This window comes from Acanthochromis polyacanthus, chromosome 23, assembly GCF_021347895.1.
Source record: "Acanthochromis polyacanthus isolate Apoly-LR-REF ecotype Palm Island chromosome 23, KAUST_Apoly_ChrSc, whole genome shotgun sequence".
NCBI classification, from domain to species: Eukaryota; Metazoa; Chordata; class Actinopteri; family Pomacentridae; genus Acanthochromis; species Acanthochromis polyacanthus.
This window is the reverse complement of record NC_067135.1, coordinates 18,977,551-18,998,803: the sequence shown is the minus strand read 5'-3', so window position 1 is coordinate 18,998,803 and position 21,253 is coordinate 18,977,551. Positions and strand designations below refer to the sequence as shown.

Genomic DNA, 21,253 nt, shown 5'->3' with positions numbered 1-21,253 from the left:
ATGCTGAATGAAATGGTACGCATGCGCAGAGTACACAGTATCGCCTAGGTTTGGTTCATTGGCAATTTCTATGAAAGCGGCATCAAGCTACTTTAATTTACCCCGAAGCAGACCGGAAAACATGCAACTTTACCTTCAATATAAAGCCCATTACTGTATTATCACCAGGAGAGAAATAACTTGAAGCATGTTTCTTATTATGGTCATCAACGTGATAAAGGATTAACAAATGTTTATCAGTAATGAAACACTCACTTTCTGCACTGAACAGTCAAAATGATGTACCCACAGGAGACTTTTTTCTTTAATAATGCATTTTGTTTTCCTTTAGACTTTAAAGGGAATACATCACCATTAAAAAGTTTAAGGTCACCCAGACTATTTCATGTTTTCCATGAAAACTCACACTTTTCTTCATGTGCTAACATAACTGCACAAGGGTTTTCTAATCATCAATTAGCCTTTCGAAAACCATTAGCTAACAAAATGTAGCATTAGAGCACAGGAGTGATGGTTGCTGGAAATGTTCCTCTGTACCCCTATAGAGATATTCCATTAGAAATCAGTCATTTCCAGCTAGAATAGTCATTTAACACATTAACAATGTCTGGGCTGTATTTCTGATTCATTTAATGTCATCTTCATTGAAAAAAACTGCTTTTCTTTCAAAAATAAAGACATTTCTAAGTGACCCTAAATTTTTGAATGGTAGTGTAAATGGTAATAACTCTTGAACTGCTGACTACAAGTAGAGAATGCATTCTTGCAGAGACATGTGGAAGTCAGTTTTAAAGATTTATTATCAAAAGGTAAGAGAACTAGAGACAGTTATGAGTAGATGTCTGACAATATACAATTTTTTTTTTAGAAAGATGAGTTTCTGACAGATGTCAAATGTGTTTTTAGACAGTTCTGTTCGATCATTAGAGCTTCAACAGTATTATCACCTGAACTTTATTTATTGCACATCACCATAAATGTCAGCAAATAATAATAAATCCATGCAAGCCTACCGAAATGTCAAGGACATGTCAGTCAATTAGACATAAAATTATTTACGCAAGCAAAAGTATGCCCCCAAACCCCCATCTTTCCACATAGCAGTAAAACATTATTTTCTAAATGAAGGACTCAGTACTGGAATTAGGTGGCAACCGTACTTCAGGGAATCCTATGATCCCAGCGAGGAAACAGCAGAGGCAGAATAAGTCCAACAAACTCAGAATAGCAAAATAGACAGTAACAGAAATGGAAAGTGTTGAAAACATAAAACGGACTAAAATGCACAAATAGATAGAAAATAACTAAAGAACATTATATTTACTGTAGAGCCATAACAACCTTACCAACTAAAGAGAATAAAAATGAAAAAATGATGATTTTCGGGGACTTTCAGCCGTTTGATTTGGATGTTGGACTTTGTATAGTTGTCATAGAGATAAAATTTGTCATCATAGGATGTGAGCTTTCAAAGGTTCATCAGTTCAGTTGCAGATGTTACATTGTATCGCATAATGTTTACTACAGTATAACTGCAGTTCAGTTCAATTTAAAGAGCTTAGATGGCATGAAAGACAAAAATATTTCCAAAGTATCACACTTTGCATTCAATGCACATGAAAAGTGCAAGCCAGGTCACTATTTATATAAAACATTTAAAGGAACTTTAAAATATGAGACTGCTGCTATGAATTAATCTAGCGAGTTTATATTTTGAGGATAATACTCAAAAGTGTTATTACTCCACCAAGGAACGCGGTGCAGCTGTATGATGATCGGCACTGGTTTGTCTGTTTGTCTGTCTGTTTGCAGCATTACTCAAAAACCAACTAATAGATTTGGATTAAATTTTCAGGGAAAGTCAGGAATGATACAAGGACCTCCTGATTAGATTCAACATTTTTGGGAAATTTTTGAACATTTTTTTGGGTGGTAGAAAAGAAATGCTACAAATGTTTCTTTAAGAACATTTGCAAAAAAATATCCATCAAAACCCAGTGAAATTCTGGGATTATTTTTTTAAATAAATCTTTTAAGGTAAAGTTTTAGGGAATTATTGGAATTTTCTTCCTGAAGGTTTAGCAAATTTTCAGAAATTTGGGGATTTTTTTTTTGCTAAATTTTTGGATTATTTTTCAGACAAGGAAACAATACTTTTTGGTGCCTGTAAATGAAGACAACAGGAGGGTTAAAGGGAAATGATTGAGATGACGTTTTGCTTTACTGCTGATTTTATTGTGACAGCCCCAAAGGGAAGTGGTGCGCTGAGGCTGTTCTGAAGTCCCACAGTGGTGAAGGCTCTGGATGAGGGAGACAGAAGGTGGAGTGTAGGATACACACGGTACAGACACAGTGGCTCTGCGGTGCTGGTTCTCCTCGGCCCGGCGGCTGTCTTTAGAGGTTGTGGACCTCTGTACGGGGTAAACTACCATCTGGACCACAGCACGGGGAGAGGAGAGGCGAGCAGAGCCGTGTGGAATGACAGAGGAATAAAAGAGACCACTAATAGCTCTAAAAGGGGGGCGACATCGCAAACCCAGGAGGACACAGACCCCGGCCAGACGATTCAGATACAGAGAAGGAGGATCTCAGGGGGAGGCTGATCAGAAACACCGGAGAGGAGAAGCATTATCACTTGGGTGAGTTCCTTGTCAAAACATCCAATAGACGGGGCGTGTTTGCGCCTGAGCAGATGAGCTATCCTATGCACATGTCTACCAGCCTCTATCATGTTATATAGCATTTAAAACGCCCACCATGAAGCAGTCAGAGCAGGGTGTCTGACCAGAGGACCATCTCATCATCTGCCTGCTCCAAATGGAGCGCCGCACTGCCTTGTAATCTAAAATATACCCCATGTCTCTGTCGCCTTTATGGTTGATTTAAGTTTCCCAATCCTAAAGGACTTGGCTGACTTCCACAATCAAACAGCCTTTATTGCTTTATTGCTGCAGCTCAACTTGATGAAAGTAGCTGATGTTGTGCCCGTGGCCATCACCAGTATTAGCTTAGTCATTACTGTTCACCAGCGGGCCGGATTTCAATCAATGCCCGCGTCTGTGGGCGTGTTACCGGCCAGCACCGGGCTGGGAGACCGAGGGTGGCTTAACGGAGCTCCACTTCCACACTATAGAAGTGTAAAGCACTTTCATGAGCTAGAATTTCTTCACCGGGAGGGCCTCTACTGGAGTACCGTCAGTGCGCATGGATGCGGGGACACCGAGCGTAACGTTACTGTCGACGGGCCGTGAACGTCCTGTGCGCACTAGGCCGCAGTCTGTTCAACACTGCGGACGTACTTCCAACACACCCTCCCGGGATGTGACTTAGCACGACATTTGAGTGTTTCTTGAAGCACTTTACGTTTTGTCCTGAGTAGGTGAAGAAGTCACGGCCGGAAATGGCATCTTGAAGTTTGATTTATGGGTTATTACCGCGGATTAGCGGCCCTGGTTGAACCTGGGGCCTGAGCAGTGACTTGGTGGTGAGCGCTGTCGCCTTGCAGCGAGAAGATCGCTGGTTCGAGTCCCGGCCTTTCCAGGAGTTTGCATGTTCTTTCGTCCATGTGTGGGTTTTCTCCAGGTTCTGCAAAACATGCCGAGGTTAATTGGTGATTCTAACTTGTCCGTAGGTGTAAATGTGAGTGTTGTTTGTCTCTATATGTAGCTCTGTGATACACTGGTGACCTGTCCAGGTGTCTCCTGCCTTCACCCCAAAGCAGCTGGGATAGACTCCAGCCCCCTGCCACCCTGATAAGGATTAAGTTTTGTATAGATAATAGCCCAGAGGTCTGTAGGGTGTTTTAATGAATTTTATTTGTCAAAATTGCCTTTATTCCTTAGGATGAGTCAGTTGCGTTGTCCTGATGGCAGCACAGCTCGGAGATGTTCAAAGTTTAGTTAGCTGGTGATGCATAGTTTCTCCAAGTACTGATGGTACATGTAAGCCAAATATGACTTCTGACTGTTCTTTTTTTTTCTTTTACAATAGACCTGACCTTGGTCCAACCAGGGTCATGTCTCTTTTGCTTTATTTAGCTCTCAACACCTTTGAATCAGAGTGTTATCTACATCCATACATTTTAATTGCTGCCACTGGCCAACTCTTCATTTCTGTTTTCCTCTAATAAGACAGTGACAGATATGGACCTGACAGATCACTTGCTGCTTGTCTGTTATCATGGCTAACTTCCTTACCGAGTGAGGAATGAGTGGCAGGTGGTGGCAAGTATCCATCTATTGCAGGGGTGTCAAACTCATTTTAGTTCAGGGACCACATACAGAACAATTTGATCTCAAGTGGGCCGGACCAGTAAAATCACAGCGTAATAAGCTATAATGACAACTCAAAATCTTTCACTTTGTTTTAGTGCAAAAAAGAACATTCTGAAAAAATTCACATTTAATGAACTATCTTTTTATATAAAACATTCTGAATTTCAACAATATTTACACTATTGTTCGAAAGTTTGGGGCCATTCAGAAATGCCCTTATTTTGAAAGGAAAGCATTTCTTATTGCCTGGGTGGCCCCAAACTTTTGAACGGTAGTGTAACTGCAGATCCACACAAAGTAGCACTGAGTGACCATGAGGTAAAATCATGATATGACTGTGTATGTGTGTTGGCCTGCAGCAGGCATGGCAGATGCAGAGCTGGACTTCCAGACCGGTGATGCTGGGGCATCCTCCACCTACCCCATGCAGTGCTCTGCCCTGCGCAAAAATGGTTTTGTGGTGCTGAAAGGCCGACCCTGCAAGATTGTTGAGATGTCCACCTCCAAGACTGGCAAGCACGGCCACGCTAAGGTCAGAAAATTACTGATGTTGATGTCAAGAAAGCTAGTTAGCTCATTTCATTCATTCATCGTTCTGAGACAACATCTTGCATCTTTTGGGTCTTTCTCTTGCTTTTTACCTCGAGTAATTCCCTCTTAAATCATCAGGCCTCTTTTACTCCACCATGTCTGATTTGCTTGAAGCTATTTATCATAAATTATGCACATTTAAAATGGTGTCTGAGACATTTTAGATTGATAAATCAAGTATCTTTATCCTGATGACCTAATGCAGTGACAAATCTGAAAGATATTACACAAAACTACACGACAAGTCTCCTCCAAACCAAGGTTTATCTCAACATTTTGAGGTCTGAAAATGAAAAATATGCCCGTATATTTAGAAAAAGAAAGAAAATCCTGTTATATTTTTTAGAAGCAACATTGAATGTGTGAAAAAACATGCTGAAAGTGGGCCGATTAAAGGGGAAAAACTAAAGCATTTGCTGTATCGAGCTAAAATTTTCCAAATATCTTTATCTAAGGGGGTAATATTCACATTTTATATAATAAAGTAATCATGGTACAACATATTTTTGCAGTGCTTACTAATAAGATGCAAATATAGCACAGCTGTGAAAGAATTCACAGCTTCACCTGAAGGAGAATTCAGACATAGAGAGTGTGAAAGATCACTGTACTATCCATCCATTGTTCTCTGACACAGACATAATCATTAATATTAATGCACATTAATGGACGCTTTCAGTCGGTACAAAAACATTAATGTGACCCTGCTGGGTTACAGTTTTCCTCTCTCAAAGCATACTTGCCAAAGTATATAATGATCCTTCTTAAGGACAGGAGGTAGTTTTACACACAGGATTGAATATTTTATAGATACTTGTGTTTTTTTTTCCTTTTCGTGTGTCTGTGCTTGTGTAGGTTCACTTGGTTGGCATTGACATCTTCTCTGGTAAGAAGTATGAAGATATTTGTCCCTCCACCCACAACATGGACGTACCTAACATCAAGCGAATGGATTACCAGGTGAGACGAATGAATTTCAAGAAATTAGAACACAATTTTGGCACTCTGTGTGAACTTTAATGTGACAGAAAAACCTTGTCTGTCTTCTCTTAGCCTGTAGCAAGTTTTGATTTGATTATGAAAAATGTTTTATTTGTTGTTAAGAGAAATGATAGTCATGCCTTTGATATTGCAGAATGCTTTGGGGTGTTTAATAAGGACGATGTTTTAAGAGATAATTCTGCATGGCTGCTGGGGGACAATTAGCTGTTGGAAGATGAGCTGAAGAAGCCTTATGAATACGAGCTGATTGAGAATTTCATTAGAGAGAAACAATTTGCCGAAATTTCCACGCAAAGAAGAGAGAGAGAGAAACAGATGCTGCAGTCGTCAGGGTCACATGCTGGTCATCTGTGGAGATCGGACTATGATTATCGATCATGAGCACATGAAGGGGACATCATTTGTGTGTTTTTTTCCCCCAATTTTACATGTTAAGGTCTTGAATTTGAATATACACTACTGTTCAAAAGTTGGGTCACCCAGGCTATTTCATGTTTTCCATGAAAACTCACACTTTTATTCATGTGCTAGCATAATTGCTCAAAGGTTTTCTAATCATCAGTTAGCCTTTCAACACCATTAGCTAACACAATGTAGCATTAGAACACAGGAGTGATGGTTGCTGGAAATGTTCCTGTGTACCCCTATGGAGATATTCCATTAAAGATCAGCCGTTTCAAGCTAGAATAGTCATTTACCACATTAACAATGTCTAGACTGGATTTGTGATTCATTTAAATATTATCGTCATTGGAAAAACAACTGATGTTGCCAAAGATCTGACTGGCTGAAACATCCTCTGTGCACTGGAATCATGCCAAACAAGTGGTGCAGGACTTTCAGCAGAGGTGAAACCACACCTTACCAGTGCTCCCACACATTTATGTCTGCAGTCATTCAGATTTACAGTCTGCAACCCTACAGGCCTACACAGACACAGCATGAACCCTCTAAAGTGGGCACAGTGGGGAGAACAAGCGTCAGTGGCTGGTGTAAAAATCCGTCCATCCATTATCTATACACCACTTAATCCTCATTATGGTCACAGGGGGCTGGAGTCTATCCCAGCTGACTTAGGCTGAAGGCTGGGGACACCCTGGACAGCTCACCAGTCTACCACATGGCTACATATAGAGACAAACAATCACATTCACAACTACGGACAACTTAGAATCACCATTTAACCTCAGCATGTTTTTGGAGTGTGAGAGGAAGCTGGAGAATCCAGAGAAAACCCGCACATGCACAGGGAGAACATGCAAACTCCACGCAGAAAGATCCTGAGAAGGTGGGGACGCGAACCAGGGATCCTCGAGCTGCAAAGCGAAAGTGCTAAGCACTACACCACTGTGCAGCCCTAAACTTTCTATATGTTGCATAAAAACTTCCTCTAATGAAAAGTATCTGCTCTCTCTGGTGACACCCTTTTCTCTGTGTCCCAGCTGATTGGGATCCAGGATGGCTACCTGTCCCTTCTCCAAGACAGTGGAGAAGTGAGAGAGGACCTGAAGATTCCTGAGGGAGACCTGGGAAAAGAGATCGAGAGCAAGCACGAAGCCGGAGAGGAGATCCTGGTCAGTACTGAGCTGAGCCCTCACCAGTCTTTTCCCCTCTTTTTGTCCGTGGTTTTCTGTCATGAAACTTGCTTCCACAGTGCTGTTTATCGGTTTATTTTTGTGAGACTGTATGAAAATGTCTCATGGGCTGTGGTGGATTGGGAGCCCCCTGTTAAAATACTGAAGCTGGTGTTGGACAGAAAGCAAACAAAAACATGGAGGTGAAATGAAAGCAGACAGGTGTGCTATGAACCAAGTTGGTCACATTTTCTTTTTTTTAAGCAGGCTCAACCAAGCCTAAAACCCTAGTAAAAGATATCACAAGTGGAACGATTACATGTCGCTGTTTCAGTCAAGAGCAACAGGTTGTTACACTGGAGAGCTATGAGGAATATAGAAATGCCCTATAGCAGAAAGCATTGTTATTGTTAAAAGGAGCTGCTGTGGAGGATGCAGAGCTGCTGGCACAAGCAGCGAAAGAAACTTCTGGTCGGCTCGATGCATACGGACGGGATGCCCCGCCCTTCATAGTAGTAGTAGTAGTAGTAGTAGTAGTGGTGTTAAAAGGTAAGAGAGAAATGCGAGTCGAAAATTGTTCATCTTGTAAATTCATATATTTATTTTACCACACACTGTACTCTCAATGTAGCAACTTATTGCTAACATACCAGGTGCACATCAATAAAAAATTAGCTTACAGTGAGTGTGTGCTATGCATATGTACATTATGTACGGATAACGAATCGCGTGATCGAAATATGGAGCGGGCAGCAGGAATTGATGGGACTCGGAAATACCCCACAATTTAATCAATCGTTCCTTGTGTCATTTCTGGCGGATAAGTCCCGACAAGTCCACAACGGTGAATTTGTAGTAGAATCGCAATCATGTGATCATCAGCAGGCAGCTGCCGTAGCGTTCACTTGTTGTCATAGTTACGCTGTGCTGCTATGTCACAATGATACAGAAATCTTTCATAAATCTGTGGATCCAGACTATAAGCAGCATCACTGCCAAAATCTAATCACTTGGTCCTTGTGTCATTTCTGACCTTCCCTGAAAATTTCATCCAAATCTGTTAGTCAGTTTTTGAGTAATCTTGCTAACAGACAGACAGACAAACGTACACCGATCATCTCATAACTCCGTTCTGTTCTGATCCCTCTTTGCCCTTTCAGATCACCGTTCTAAATGCAATGGAAGAAGAAGCTGCAATCGGCATCAAAGCCTTGGGTAAATAAGCCACTGAAGGTAAATCCAGTGCTACAGATGTTTCCACACGTAGCCGTTCTGTCACCCCCCCGCCCCCCGCAACTACCGCCTAACCCAAGCCTGCCTGAAGAGGAGTGTGTGTTCTGTAAAATGATGTACGTGCGTGTACATCCGGGTGTTACACCAAAAGCCACCAGCATGTGCCATGCCCGTTGCGGTGCGTGTGATGTCATGTACATGTACAGATATTGTTTCTGAGTGGAGCAAGGGGAAGGCAACTCCAGGCATCAAGATCCAAGGCGGTTGTTGAGGTTCGTTGTTTAGATTTGCCCTTCAGTATAATGGAAAAAAAAAAAAGACGGCATGCCCATTTATTTTTTCCTTGAAATGTCATTTACAATTATGCATATCCACTATACTGGAAATGTTTTTCATATTATTGCATTGCATAGTTCTATTTTTTGTGTATATACTGGACATGATAGTGATTAGCTGAGAATTTACGGCTGACAAATTGTAGCAAATTCAATGAGAGTTTTAAAATCGTTACAATCGTACAAAGGGGTCGTTACTGAACAGTGTGCCCTTGTGGATTTGCCTACCCCTTAAAGGCCCCATATGGTGCGCTTTTTCACACTGTATATCTTGTAATTTTCCAGCTCAAAATACTGAAAAATTTGGTTAATTTGACCATGATTGTGTAACTACAGGTTAGGGTTAGCTGTTCTGAACACCTCTGACCTGCTGCTAGTCCCGCCCCCGTGATTGACAGCGTAAAATAGCCATCAAAAACTAATTTATTTCGGCTTCAATTATCGCAGAAGTAAGTTTCTTATTAGCTTTTACTTTACAACTCCAAGTCTCCAACACAATTTAAAAAAAATAATTTTCACCATATGGGACCTTTAACATCCTTTTGTTTGATGTTAACACTACTATGAGCATGTGTATCATTTTTCTGTATGGGTTATAAATGAGAGCTTATGGTTTCTATTTTATTTCTGAGCATTGTTGTACTTTTACTGTGGGTCGCACTTCATTTTACAGCCTCATGTAGCCAGTTGCTTCCTGTGCTTCTCAGTTCTAAGGAATAGCTAGCCTTGTAATTGTTGCGTCAGACTTTTTATATGCACCTTCTCTCCTGCACTTCACCTGCAAACTGTGGGCTGTAGAATAAAGTGTCCACGTCTGCGTTTAAAGCTGTTGGTTGTGCAATGTTTCCTCTGCTAGGTAAAACACTTGCCTTATTAAAATATATTCTTCTTGTGTTTATCATTTCCCCTCGAGCATCTTCCTTCTGCTGTTCCTGACCTTTCCTTTCCTCTTTCTTCTCATTTCTCCCCCCTTGTAATTCTGTTTCAGGGGCAATCGAGATGCACTGGACCTGGGGAAAAGGAGGGGATATTGCCTCGTCAATGCTATTTTCCCTCTTTTTGTCTTTGTTTTTCATATTCTCTCTCCCCCTCACTCTGTTTTCTGATTCTCCTCTGGGCTCGATTAGAGAATTTTAATAAATAATTGGAAATATTAAACAGTAAAGAAAACATTCTCTATGTACTTGCACACATAAGAAACCCACATCTGAGTCTGGACATACAGATGTATAAGGCATGTAGTGGAAGGTCTGACTAAGGATTGAGGAGGTCTACAAATATTCTGTAGCTGCCTACCTTCAGGGCAAGCTGTTGATAATGTCACAACTGCTTTTTTTAAATTATAAATATATATATATATATACGTTCCCGATTTATCAAGGGCTTCAACTCTAGATCTGCATTGTTCTGTTGAGGCTTGTTCAGCTTGTCCCATACACGACTGAATACATGATTTTGTATTTCTGTACAGCACTATTCTTTCAGCGGTTGATCTGAACAAGCCCCCTTGCTTCTGCTGTTTATCACCCGAAACTTGTCTATTAAACAAAAGGCTACCAACATGGCACACCAAGGTGCAGTTTCTGTTTGTCTTCAGGCTTTTTAAAAAAGCGTCAAAGAGAAACAACGCCCTGCTCAAGAACATACAAATTCTGTTTTACAAGCAAACTTTTTCGCAAAGCCTCTTGACATCGGGCCCCCCGAAAACAGAGCTGTTTGGAGAAAAAAAACTGGAGGATTATTTGGTGTCCGAGCAGTGATCCAGGAGGCAGACACGTTGTGGCAGTTTGGTATCCTTACTTTGTGTTCATACGGCCAGTCCAAACTGTGCAGAATGTCTCCATCGCCAAAACAAATAAAGGTGACACAAGCTGTTGAATGTGGCTTACGGTTTATTTATTAACATTTAAGCAAAAGCTTAAAATCAGAAAAGACATAAACTTGATTTATACTGCAGAGAACAACAAAAAACACTGGAAATCCTCTGTGGATTTCCTAGAAAATGGTGATCTTGATTTAATTTGTGCTAATCTATCAAGTTTAAAGTAATTAACCAGAAGTCAGCAACACAATGAAATACAGTGTTTAAGCTGTGGTATTATTCATCAATGTGCATATTGCTAGAATTTTTGATGTAGCCACGTACTCTACAATCAACAACTAAATGTTTCTGAAAGTTTAATTCTAGTCTGGCCTTGCTGCTTTTTACTGAGTAAAGTCAATGCAAAGATGCTCAACCCTTTCCTGGTATTGTGACTGTGAATACAAAGACAGGCTTCGGACCAGCTTTCCTTTATACAAATTAACAATTTTGCGCACAGAAAGCTTCTCCAATAAAGCTTCAAGGTGTAGGCGAGATAGCTATTTTACAAACAGAAGTCATTTGAAACTCAAAGTCGGTTGTTCACAGAAGGATCGAAGTTTGAAAACTCTTTTAAGTGAAAGTGAAAACAAAGCTAAAAAAAAAAGATACTATACAGAAAAATACAGCACAAATTATATGGCACGATCCAGCCTAATTACCATGTTTTTAAAAAAAGTCGATCCATGAAACATCCGAGATCTTGAGTGAAGCTGTGAAGCCTCAGTGACAGTGATGTGGAAGGTTGTAATAAGTTACTTGCCGTGGTGGTAGAACCTTTGCCCACTCTGGCTGTGGGACAGGAAGCTATGGCGAGGGGCACTCTGAGGAGAGCTCTGGAACGGAGCCTGTTGATGGAAAGATGCAATATTATGATCGAGTTATTTCCCCCCCCCCAAGTAAATGGAGTGTAGATTAGGAACGCAAACAAGTGACAGCAGCATAGAAAGTGTTGAGATGGCATAAGTGCAGATATGAAGACTGGAAGTTGAGTATGCTTTATAATCAAGAACGGTTTATTTCATGATAAACACAAGAAAGGCACTCAGAGAGCACTCCACCAAGCCTGCTCAGTAACGGTATGATTTTCAACAGATGAAATCTTTAAACAATTTGTGGTCTGCAGCGGTCAATTTGTAGTAGGATCGCAATCATGTGATCATCTGCAAGCAGCTGACATAGTGTTCACTTGTTGTCATAGTTACAGTGGCATCATGCCCTATCTCGCAATGATACAGAAATCTTTAACAAATCTGAATCCAGACTATAAGCTGCATCACTGCCAAAATCTAATCATTTGGTCCTTGTGTCATTTCTGACCTTCCCTGAAAGTTTCATCCAAATCCGTTATTCCGTTTTTGAGTAATGCTGCAAACAAGACAGACAAACCAACACCAACTGTCACAAAACTCCCCTGTGTTCCTACATTATTGAAAAGCTGATTAGCATATTTTTTAGGTCAATTCATAGATTCCACCTTTAACCCTCTTTTTCAGCTTTAATCTGATTGGATGTGGTGTGATGTGTTGAAAGGCCAACACACCACAATGATTTCGAACGCAGAAAAAAAAAAGGCTTCTGTGTATTTATTTACAGCCATGACAAAAGCCTTGTTAAGTTGAAGTGGTCAGCAAATCAAATAAAACTGCAGGACAGACGAAATGTAACTGAGGAAACTTTTGAATTCTGTTCTCTGCAAGGTAAATATATGTGAAAAGGTTTTGCCTCTGGATGGCACCAGAGAAAATGGTACGCCGACTTTCTGCAAGTGTAGCTAAAGTTAAGCCACAGGCTGAGCAAAGAGCAGACTTTCTCCCACTTTTGTGGCAAATGACTGGAATTCAGTGGCCCTAATCGCGGAGGAAAAGATCAATGGAAGGAATAGTGGAAAAAGCTGTGTGCGTTGATTTTGGGGGTTCACCTTTGCAGTAGGGATCTGGACCGCCATTGATGGTGTGGGCAGCAGGCCTGGAGCAGAAGGATGCATGGCTGGAGGGTGCATAGGCCTCAAAGCACCCTAACAGCACATCAGCAGGACACAAAACAGAAGGAACTGGTCATACAGAGCAGGCGGGAAACTCCACGTGTGGGAAATTGCTTAACGTGGGCACATAAATGTATTTTTAAACATGTTTTAACCTGTCAGCAACACTGTAAACCAGTGGCTTGCTGCTGCCCCCTTAGCGTATGTGATTGGCAGTGCAGAGCTAAACAGCTAACAACACGACCAAGTGTGTAACCAGGACTTATTATTGCTTTAACAGCTTTCAATGATGATATGCTGCACAGCTAACCTGCTCCAGAGGAGGTTATGTTTGTATTTTGGAATTTAAATCAGCTGTAAGAAGTGCTCAAATTTCACCAATTCTTTTCTTCCTTATTCGTTCAAAAGTTTGGGGTCACTTAGAAATGTCCTTCTTTAACATTAATGAAATATCTCCATAGGGGTACAGAGGAACATTTCCAGCAACCATCACTCCTGTGCTCTAATGCTACATTGTGTTAGCTAATGGTGTTGAAAGGCTAACTGATGATTAGAAAACCCTTGTGCAGTTATGTTAGCACGCTAATAAAAGTGTGAGTTTTCATGGAAAACATGAAATAGTCTGGGTGACCCCAATCTTTTGAACAGTAGTGTACATGCATTCAAAACTTTGTTGTTATGCTTGACCCCGATTTGTCGCCCAGTCCGATTTACGCTTCAGATATTGCGGCTAATAGAACCCAGATTTGAAGGTGTATTAGTCAAGTTGGTATTATTTATAGAGAACATGCAATCAGTAGAAATAATTTCACTTCGAGTGAGCCAAAATTAAAGCGATTTCCATCATGGGATGTGTCAGACCTAAATGCACTTCCTGAGTATCATGTTTAAATGAATGAAGTCTAAACTTGAGCTCCATTGTGCTGCTGTTACTAAGCAGCTGCATTGGCAAAATGTGTAAACTTAAGCTTTCTACCAGCATTTCTCCTTGATTCGTGTAACGGCGCTTTTTACCATAACACATTTTTAGATTCTTAGTAGTTCTCCATAATAACACACTGCTCTTCTTGACTGAAGTGAACGGCACATAATCAGCTAATTTTGAATTAAAAAAGTGACATGACTTGCTTGGTAAACATTCCCTTTTTTGGGATCAGGGCCTGATTCAGAAAGGTCAACAAAGAAAGTTTTTAACCATGGTCATAATACCCATGATCCTACACTGGGATTCGTAGAAAGCCTTGAGAATACACCCTCTGACACTTGGACTTAAGCTAATGGTAATATTAAACACATTAGCCGCACAAGGCTAACACTTTGTTGTGGTGATATGCAATCAGAAATAAGTAATCCACTACATCTTCAGTTCCTCAGATGCTGGGAGCACATAAAGACTTGTGTGTTCTCTCTTTCAGCCTACAGCAGGACATTTGGTGTTCTTTTCTAGTGGCTGAGACATTTTACAGTTAGCAGAAGCAACTCTAAACAAATCTGATAGATTACAGGGCAGCTGTTCATTCCGAATGCTTCGCCTCACAAGCAGCAGACAGTGAGGGGGTAGAGCTAAAATAAGTTTGAGCTACACAACTATTGGTTCATGATGGTACGTAGCACTTACATCAAATAAATTGGCTTATGAAGCTGGAAAGGTATCTGCTTGTGGCATGGCTTGATGAATGGCAGAAATAAACATCTTCATAACCTTACAGCATTTATTTTAAACCTACAATTTTGTAACAACCGCAAAACACAAAAAATATAGGACATTAAAAGCATCTAAACATGATAAAATCTTACTGCGTCAGTAAAACCAGACTGTTGGTTGGCATGTTCCAGCTGCTTCTGCAGGGGTATTCCTGCTCCAGGTATGTATCCTGCAGGAGATGCACAAATTACAACTTATTATATCATCAAACTGCATATATTTTGCCTTTTTTTGGCTATAATGGGCATCATCAATGATCCCGAGAGATTTGTGACTTAAGAACTTAATACGCAACAAGAATGAAGCAGCAGTTGGAACACAAAGGCAACAAGGAAAGCACTTGGAGAGCGCTCGATTTCGCCAAGGCTGTTCATTTCCCATATGGCATTGTCAGAAATTCAGCATTTTTTTAATTAAGAAAGGCAGCATTTGTTTATTAGTTTTTGGTGATCAGAAATCACAGGAACATAGAATGTGGCCATTTAATCTACACCCAACAAAAATATAAACGCAACACTTTTGTGTTATCTCAGCAAAGGAGAAGTGCTCACTATCACAGATTTAGACAGATTTGTGAACAATATTTGAGAGAAATGGTGATATTGTGTATGTGGAAAAAGTTTTAGATCTTTGAGTTCATCTCATTAAAAAATGGGAGCAAAAACAAAAGTGTGGCGTTTATATTTTTGTTGAGTGTACATGTACCCACAAACAAAACGACCTTGCACTGAGCACAGGCGTTTGTCACGCATGTATACGTTATGTACGGACTCTGAATAGCGACACCTAAATATGTAGCGGGCGGCAGAAAGTGACGGGACTCCCACAATTTAATCAATTGTTCCTTGGATGATTGCAGACGAATAAGTCTCAATAAGCCCGCAGCGAACGATTTGTAGTAGGATTACAATCATGTGATCGTCAGCAGGCAGCTGATGTAGCGTTCACTTGTCACAGTTACAGTGACTTTATGCCACTATCTCACAATGACACAGAAATCTTTAACAAATCCGTGGATCTAGACTATAAGCTGCATCACTGCCAAAATCTAATCACTTGGTCCTTGTGTCATTTCTGACCTTCCCTGAAAATTTCATCAAAATTCATTAGTTTGTTTTTGAGTCATGTTCCTAACAGACAAACCAACGCTGATCGTCACATAACTCTTCCGTGTTCCTTGGCGTAGTAATCATAGGATGTAACTTACCTGGCTGGGAGGTGAAGTGACTGTGAACGGGGTAGCCTGCCTGCTGGTGAGGCAGATACTGCATGGCCTGAAATGCAGATGCACCTGAGGGGAAATGGGATCTCATTAACTATCAGTTCATCCCACGTTCATGTGATTGTTCAAATTATCAATCACTGGAACAACAATCATCGACAGCAGAGGGTAACTACTCGTTTAGTTTGATGAAAAAGCCGCCAGCTGATCCCTGCTGCTGAACAAACAAAAGCACTCAGATTGTTTGAGGAGGTCTCAGTCAAAGTGGAGTCTAGCGTTGTCTGAAAGCACTGCTGTTTAAGAAGTAATCTTAGAATTTTAGATCATAAGATTGCTGTAGTGCTAAAAACATTTGGACTTATTTGTATTTCTTTAAGGATGCGGTTTCAGTGTTTCCTCTAAATAGCAGCAGGTGGAATTGTTTTGGTAGAACCTCAACTTTACAACTCCAACACAATATGAATGGGTTAGCAAGGCCGAAAGTTTTCAGTGTCATGAAGGTGGAATGCTGTACAGCTAGCCTGCTCTGAACTAGGTTCTGCTCACATTTTGGGATTTAAATTGGCTGTAAGAAACGCCATCTTCTCACCAATTCTTTTCCTCATTATTCTCTGTGTGATACAGATTCTCTGCTGACAGAGTGCAAATTTGTTGAGCGGCATGTTAGTAAATCCCACCAAAGTCATGCACAATACCAGTGTAAACTGAATGTTTTCTACCACCATGGGAACCTACAAGCATTTAGAATTGATGTGTATTTCTTTACTAATCCAAAACATCTTAGGCACAACTAAGCAAAGATGCAGCTTCTGTGCTCTCTCAAAACAGTGACGAGTGGCCCGCAGTTGGGTCAGGGCAGAAAAAATACACTAGCTGGGCTGCAGTATCGCACAGTTCAAATCCTCTGCAAAACTTCAGGTTTTCAGTGTGGCCGGTTGTTGTCCTGGAGGTGGTTGTTGTTTCCCATAGTGAAGTGGATTTTGAAAACAGTGACATGCAGATGGCAGAAGGGCGAAAGAAATGCGAGTAAAATGAGCAGCCATTACCCACAGCCTATATCTGGTGGTAAGATAAACATAGACCTAGATCAGAACTAAAATGTAACATGCCAATTTTTTTACACGGATTTAGAACAAATGAATGAACTATAGGTATCTAAGCTGCAAAACTCTTTCCTCTTCTGCTTTTTTAAAATAAAAAAAAATGTCCCATAACTTGAACACTATGACCCTTGCACATAACAATACACCCCCACATCCTTTACCTCTGATCTGAGAGCTGCTAGCAAAACTGACTGGTACTGAGGGTCCAGGGGCGTAGGTGGAGGGATGTTGGGGCTGAGCCACCCCGTAGGGCTCGTGGACCCCCTGGCCGCCGCTGAACTGCCCATGCTCTGCTGAGCCTGAGCTGAACCCAGGAGTCTGATAATGACGCGCCTAAAAGTGGATGAGGTGGAGATGCAAACAAATTAAGGGGCTGTTTACACGAGAACGCTTGCAGGTAAAAACGGCAAAATATTTCAACAAAACACCTTATCGTTTATACGAGGACGGCGTTTTGGGGGCTTAAAAACGCAAAAATTTGAAACTGGCCTCCAGAGTGGAAAAGTAGAAAACGCTCCGCCGTTACGTTTCCGTCTAAACAGCAAAACGCAAAACTTTGCCGAGATCTGACCACGTCACGTACGCGATTACGTCACATACGTGCTTTGGTTTGCCAGCCGGTACAAGGAAGTAAACAAAGATGTGTGATTATTTCCATCCTTCGTACCTTCAAGCAACTCTGGCAGCTCTATGTACACTACAGGAGTCGTACTAACAAACGTGCAGAATCTGTACAGATTCCATTCATGAACATTTACCGCGGCGGAGATCTGAAAAGGGAGATAGTAAGCATGCGCGTAGACATGGCGGAGTTTTATCACAGCGCCACCCAGCTGCCTGGCATGCATATCCAATCGAATTCCACACACTATAGAGTCACCGTATATACGCAGATTTCCTTCAAAACCGCTCGTCTAAACGTGAAATAACAAGACGCCACTTTTGCGTTTTCTGTTAAGATGGTCCTCGTGTAAACGTAGCCTAAATCTGCAACCGGTTTACCGAGACACAGGTTTCTACAGATGAATCACATAAAACCATGAACATGACCCACAGAGAAGTATCTGAGAAAAAACACAGTAGTTCTTTGAGTGAAACACCTATTTACTTACGGGAATCACAGCAGCTGGGAACAGCTGTTTGCTCCGTTCTCCAAGCAGTGCACCAGGTCGACTGTGGCTAACTGAACTGCCTGAGAAATAAAAAAAAAAGAAAAGAAAAGGAAAACTGAGTTGAGCAATACTATTAATGTTAAGGATATTTATTAAGTCCACCTCACTCTGATGAAGTTTGGCAATAAATACACCTTGTAATATAACTCACCTTGAATACTTAGGAGGTGCTGTCCTGCATGCATGGGCAGACTGGGTTGGTAGCTGGCTGACGTCAACGTTGTGATGTCACTAAAGAGCACACAGGGGTCACAGAAATGCAACCGAATACTAAGATTGGCTCTTTTTTTTAAAGTAATTTTTAAAAAATGAAATGAAAGCTAAACAAACACTACCTCTGCTCCTTTCTGCGTCTCTTTTCCTCCTCATGAAGAACTTTCTTGAGCTGTAAAAAGAGCTGATGCTTCTCTTCCTGGAGTCCCTGAAGTTTTTCGCCCATCTTCATCACCTGATGTTTACAATAGGGTCGGGAATCATAACAAGAAAACATGCCGTGATGCACTTTTCAGGTGGAATGGAAAAGCTACGTGGAGTTGAAGCACAGCCTGCATTAGAAACATCACACAAAGCAGCTTGTGTTTTTAGCACATTTCCAACCTGTTCTTTGGTTTCCTCCAAGGACATCCTCTCCTCTATTTCTTTTGTCCTCTTTCTCTCTTCCTCCTCCTTCATTTTCTGCTCCATCATTTTGTCCACCTCCTCTTCCTCTGAAAAATAGCACACAGGGCATTCAACAAGGGGGAAAAAATACACACTTTATACTTGGAAGAAAAACCAAGCAATAGCACAATGTAGAAATACTCAAAAGTCCTACATAAAATTAGAAAAATAAGCATAAAAATGGGTGTTAGCAGAGAAAATATGATAATCTGAAAAAGTCTAACACCTATTTCAATACAAAAAATATAACACAAATGCAGTTTTTGTTTAGTTTAACAATATTTTTATAAGAATTGCACTATAGTGACAGTGGGTTTATATGTTTTAAATTTTGACAAACTGTAATGTGATTTGTTTTTTTGTTTTTTTAAATCACTAAAAAAATGTTTCTTGTTCCTTTCTTTTTGGTATTACGATCGCAAAATCATCATGGGCACTGTGTACAGGCAACTGTCAATACAATTTTACATGATAATTGGTAACCATAGCTTTTGTAGTTGGGTAGAGCACTGCAAATTTGGAACAATAAAGCATATGCTAAAATGTTTAATCCTAATTTTCTGAAAGACGTGATTACAGTAATAAGAATAATTTAAAGTGTCAACTCAATATATACTGTAAGTGGTTGTATTTATATAGCGCTTTACATGATACATCACATTCACACACTGATGGCGGAAGCTGCCATGCAAGGTGCTAACCACAACCCACCAGGAGCAATTACAGGTTTGGTGTCTTGCTCAGGGACACTTCAACACAAGCTTGATGGGCAGAGGATCGAACCGGCAACCTTCCAGTTACAAGACAGCCACTCTACCCACTGAGCCATTACTGTATAATACTTTTAAAAAATGAGATACCATCAAAATCGTGATTGTCACACTAGGTGGACAGTATGAATCCATTTTTAAAAAAGTCTGACATTGAAGTCTGAACCCTGAATCAAACATATTCATAACTGTAGCATTTGCAATTTGCTATCTACATTGTTTCAAACTGGGACTTCAATTTGAAATCGTTCTTTGCTTTGCCCAACACAGAAATATATTGCAGGGTTGAGGGGAAAATGAACGATTATGGCAGAAAGAATAAAATTAAACAAACTGAATAATAGAGCATGGCAGTCCAAGGAGCTCCAACAGAAAGCAATTGGACTTCTCTTTTAGGTTCTTGAAAACCTGTCATTCAAAAGGCTTACATCATTTCTAACCTGAAGAAGCATCTTGGATGAGAGGTGAAATGTTTTCAAGACTGATATGACTGAAGAATACACCATTATTACCTCCGCCAAAGAGGTTATGTGACACCCAGCGTTTGTGTGTCTGTCTGTCTGTCTGTTAGCAAGATAACTCAAAAACGCCTGGGCAGATTCACATGAAATTTTGAGAGGATATAGACTATGGTAAGAGGAAGAGCTGATTTAATTTTGGTGGCAATCCGGAAAGGATCCTGGATCACTTTGAATTTTTTAGTATGTGGTCCAAAATATGACAAAAACATCATAGGTTAGTATGTCGTTCAACAAACTAGAGCAAGGTGTCCAGACAGCTCAACTAGTTAAGAAGGTGATTCATAAACAGAACTGTGTCAGAGACGCAGGTTCGATTCCAGCTCATGATCCTTTACTGCATGGGTTTCCTGTTTTCCTCTCTATCCTTGGCGGAGGTCTGCACTCTCTTGACTGCTTTTCTAGTTTGTAGATTTTCTGCTATGATTTCACTACCATGCACACTTCACTGAGCAGCACCTTGTCTTTTCCGCTCTCTCTCTCTCATGATGTGTTTGTGAAGGGCTCTGGCCATCGCGTTGGACAGCTTGGGTCTCTCCAGCAGGGCGGGCATGGTGACAGGCAGTGGAGGGGCCAGCTGGTGAGGGTCGAAGTAGCAGTTGAAAAAGGCAACATGGTTAAAAACAACTTCTAGAGTGCATTGTACGGCATCAAATGTCGCATTATCTACGCTCGCTATTCTTCATACAAGTAGAAACAAAACATGACAGCTGTGACGGTCAAAGGCCTAGCGAGCTAACTGCTAAGTTAGCATGATAAGCTGTACCTCCTGATACAAGCAAGAGAATTGTTTAGTGCGATGCATTAACGTACCGTAATAATTAAGATAAAGATTTATGAAGCGTACATATGTGAACCAGTGGCATAAATATTTGAAACAGACCCGAGAGGCAACGCTAGCTAGACTAAGCTAGCGGCTAAACATTTTTACTAGGTTACACATTTCACGGCATCTGTTCTAATGCTACTACAGTGCTGCTGAGTGATAAAATGAACAAAAAAACTCACTTTTGTGTCTTTGTGAATCGTTAAATAAGAACCAGACCGCCTTGTGGCATTCAATTTGATGTGATAAGGCTGTGTATGGAGCAGTAAAACGAGTTAAAAACTTCTCCACAAAACATAAACAGATTTTCAGCCCGGGTGACAATGTTGCACATCCGGCCCTATGTATGACGACATTTCCTTTGAATTGCATTGATGGAATTGTAGTTTTTTGTCATATCCTGGCATCTGCCAGATTCTCTTA

The 21,253-nt window shown here is 40.8% G+C and overlaps 2 protein-coding genes across 3 annotated transcripts; one reads left to right on the top strand and one right to left on the bottom strand.

Annotated features, from left to right (window-relative positions):
* The first annotated feature begins 2,264 nt into the window (after positions 1-2,264).
* Positions 2,265-10,888, top strand: LOC110962694 (eukaryotic translation initiation factor 5A-1). Of its 2 annotated transcripts, none has more exons than XM_022210699.2 (6): positions 2,265-2,639; positions 4,637-4,806; positions 5,721-5,825; positions 7,310-7,441; positions 8,602-8,674; positions 9,998-10,888. In XM_022210699.2, exons 2-5 carry the CDS (start codon positions 4,639-4,641, stop codon positions 8,662-8,664), a joined length of 468 nt encoding a protein of 155 aa, XP_022066391.1. In that variant the 5' UTR covers positions 2,265-2,639; positions 4,637-4,638; the 3' UTR covers positions 8,665-8,674; positions 9,998-10,888. The 2 variants fall into 2 exon arrangements, with proteins under 2 accessions (XP_022066391.1, XP_022066390.1); XM_022210698.2 differs by having other exon boundaries at positions 2,266-2,639; positions 4,634-4,806.
* Positions 10,884-21,180, bottom strand: gps2 (G protein pathway suppressor 2). The gene is made up of 11 exons (XM_022210697.2): positions 21,013-21,180; positions 20,464-20,581; positions 18,654-18,763; positions 18,392-18,504; positions 18,208-18,287; positions 17,997-18,076; positions 17,046-17,217; positions 15,767-15,850; positions 14,652-14,728; positions 12,792-12,887; positions 10,884-11,718 (listed from the first exon to the last, which is right to left on the bottom strand). The coding sequence occupies exons 2-11, from the start codon at positions 20,555-20,557 to the stop codon at positions 11,626-11,628; spliced, it is 999 nt and encodes a 332-aa protein (XP_022066389.1). The 5' UTR covers positions 20,558-20,581; positions 21,013-21,180; the 3' UTR covers positions 10,884-11,625.
* Between the last annotated feature and the right edge of the window lie 73 nt (positions 21,181-21,253).

What these genes read in the sequence shown, in the direction of transcription:
- gps2 (XM_022210697.2), bottom strand. Translation starts at nt 20,557, where the DNA reads ATGCCCGCCCTGCTGGAGAGACCCAAGCTGTCCAACGCGATGGCCAGA. An exon ending in TAGCAGCTCTCAGATCAGAG is followed by an intron (nt 15,851 to 17,045) that starts GTAAAGGATGTG and finishes ATTTCCCCTCAG; the next exon opens with GTGCATCTGCATTTCAGGCC. An exon ending in TCCAGATCCCTACTGCAAAG is followed by an intron (nt 11,719 to 12,791) that starts GTGAACCCCCAA and finishes TTCCATCAACAG; the next exon opens with GCTCCGTTCCAGAGCTCTCC.
- LOC110962694 (XM_022210699.2), top strand. Translation starts at nt 4,639, where the DNA reads ATGGCAGATGCAGAGCTGGACTTCCAGACCGGTGATGCTGGGGCATCC. An exon ending in GCAAGCACGGCCACGCTAAG is followed by an intron (nt 4,807 to 5,720) that starts GTCAGAAAATTA and finishes GTGCTTGTGTAG; the next exon opens with GTTCACTTGGTTGGCATTGA. An exon ending in TCAAGCGAATGGATTACCAG is followed by an intron (nt 5,826 to 7,309) that starts GTGAGACGAATG and finishes TCTGTGTCCCAG; the next exon opens with CTGATTGGGATCCAGGATGG.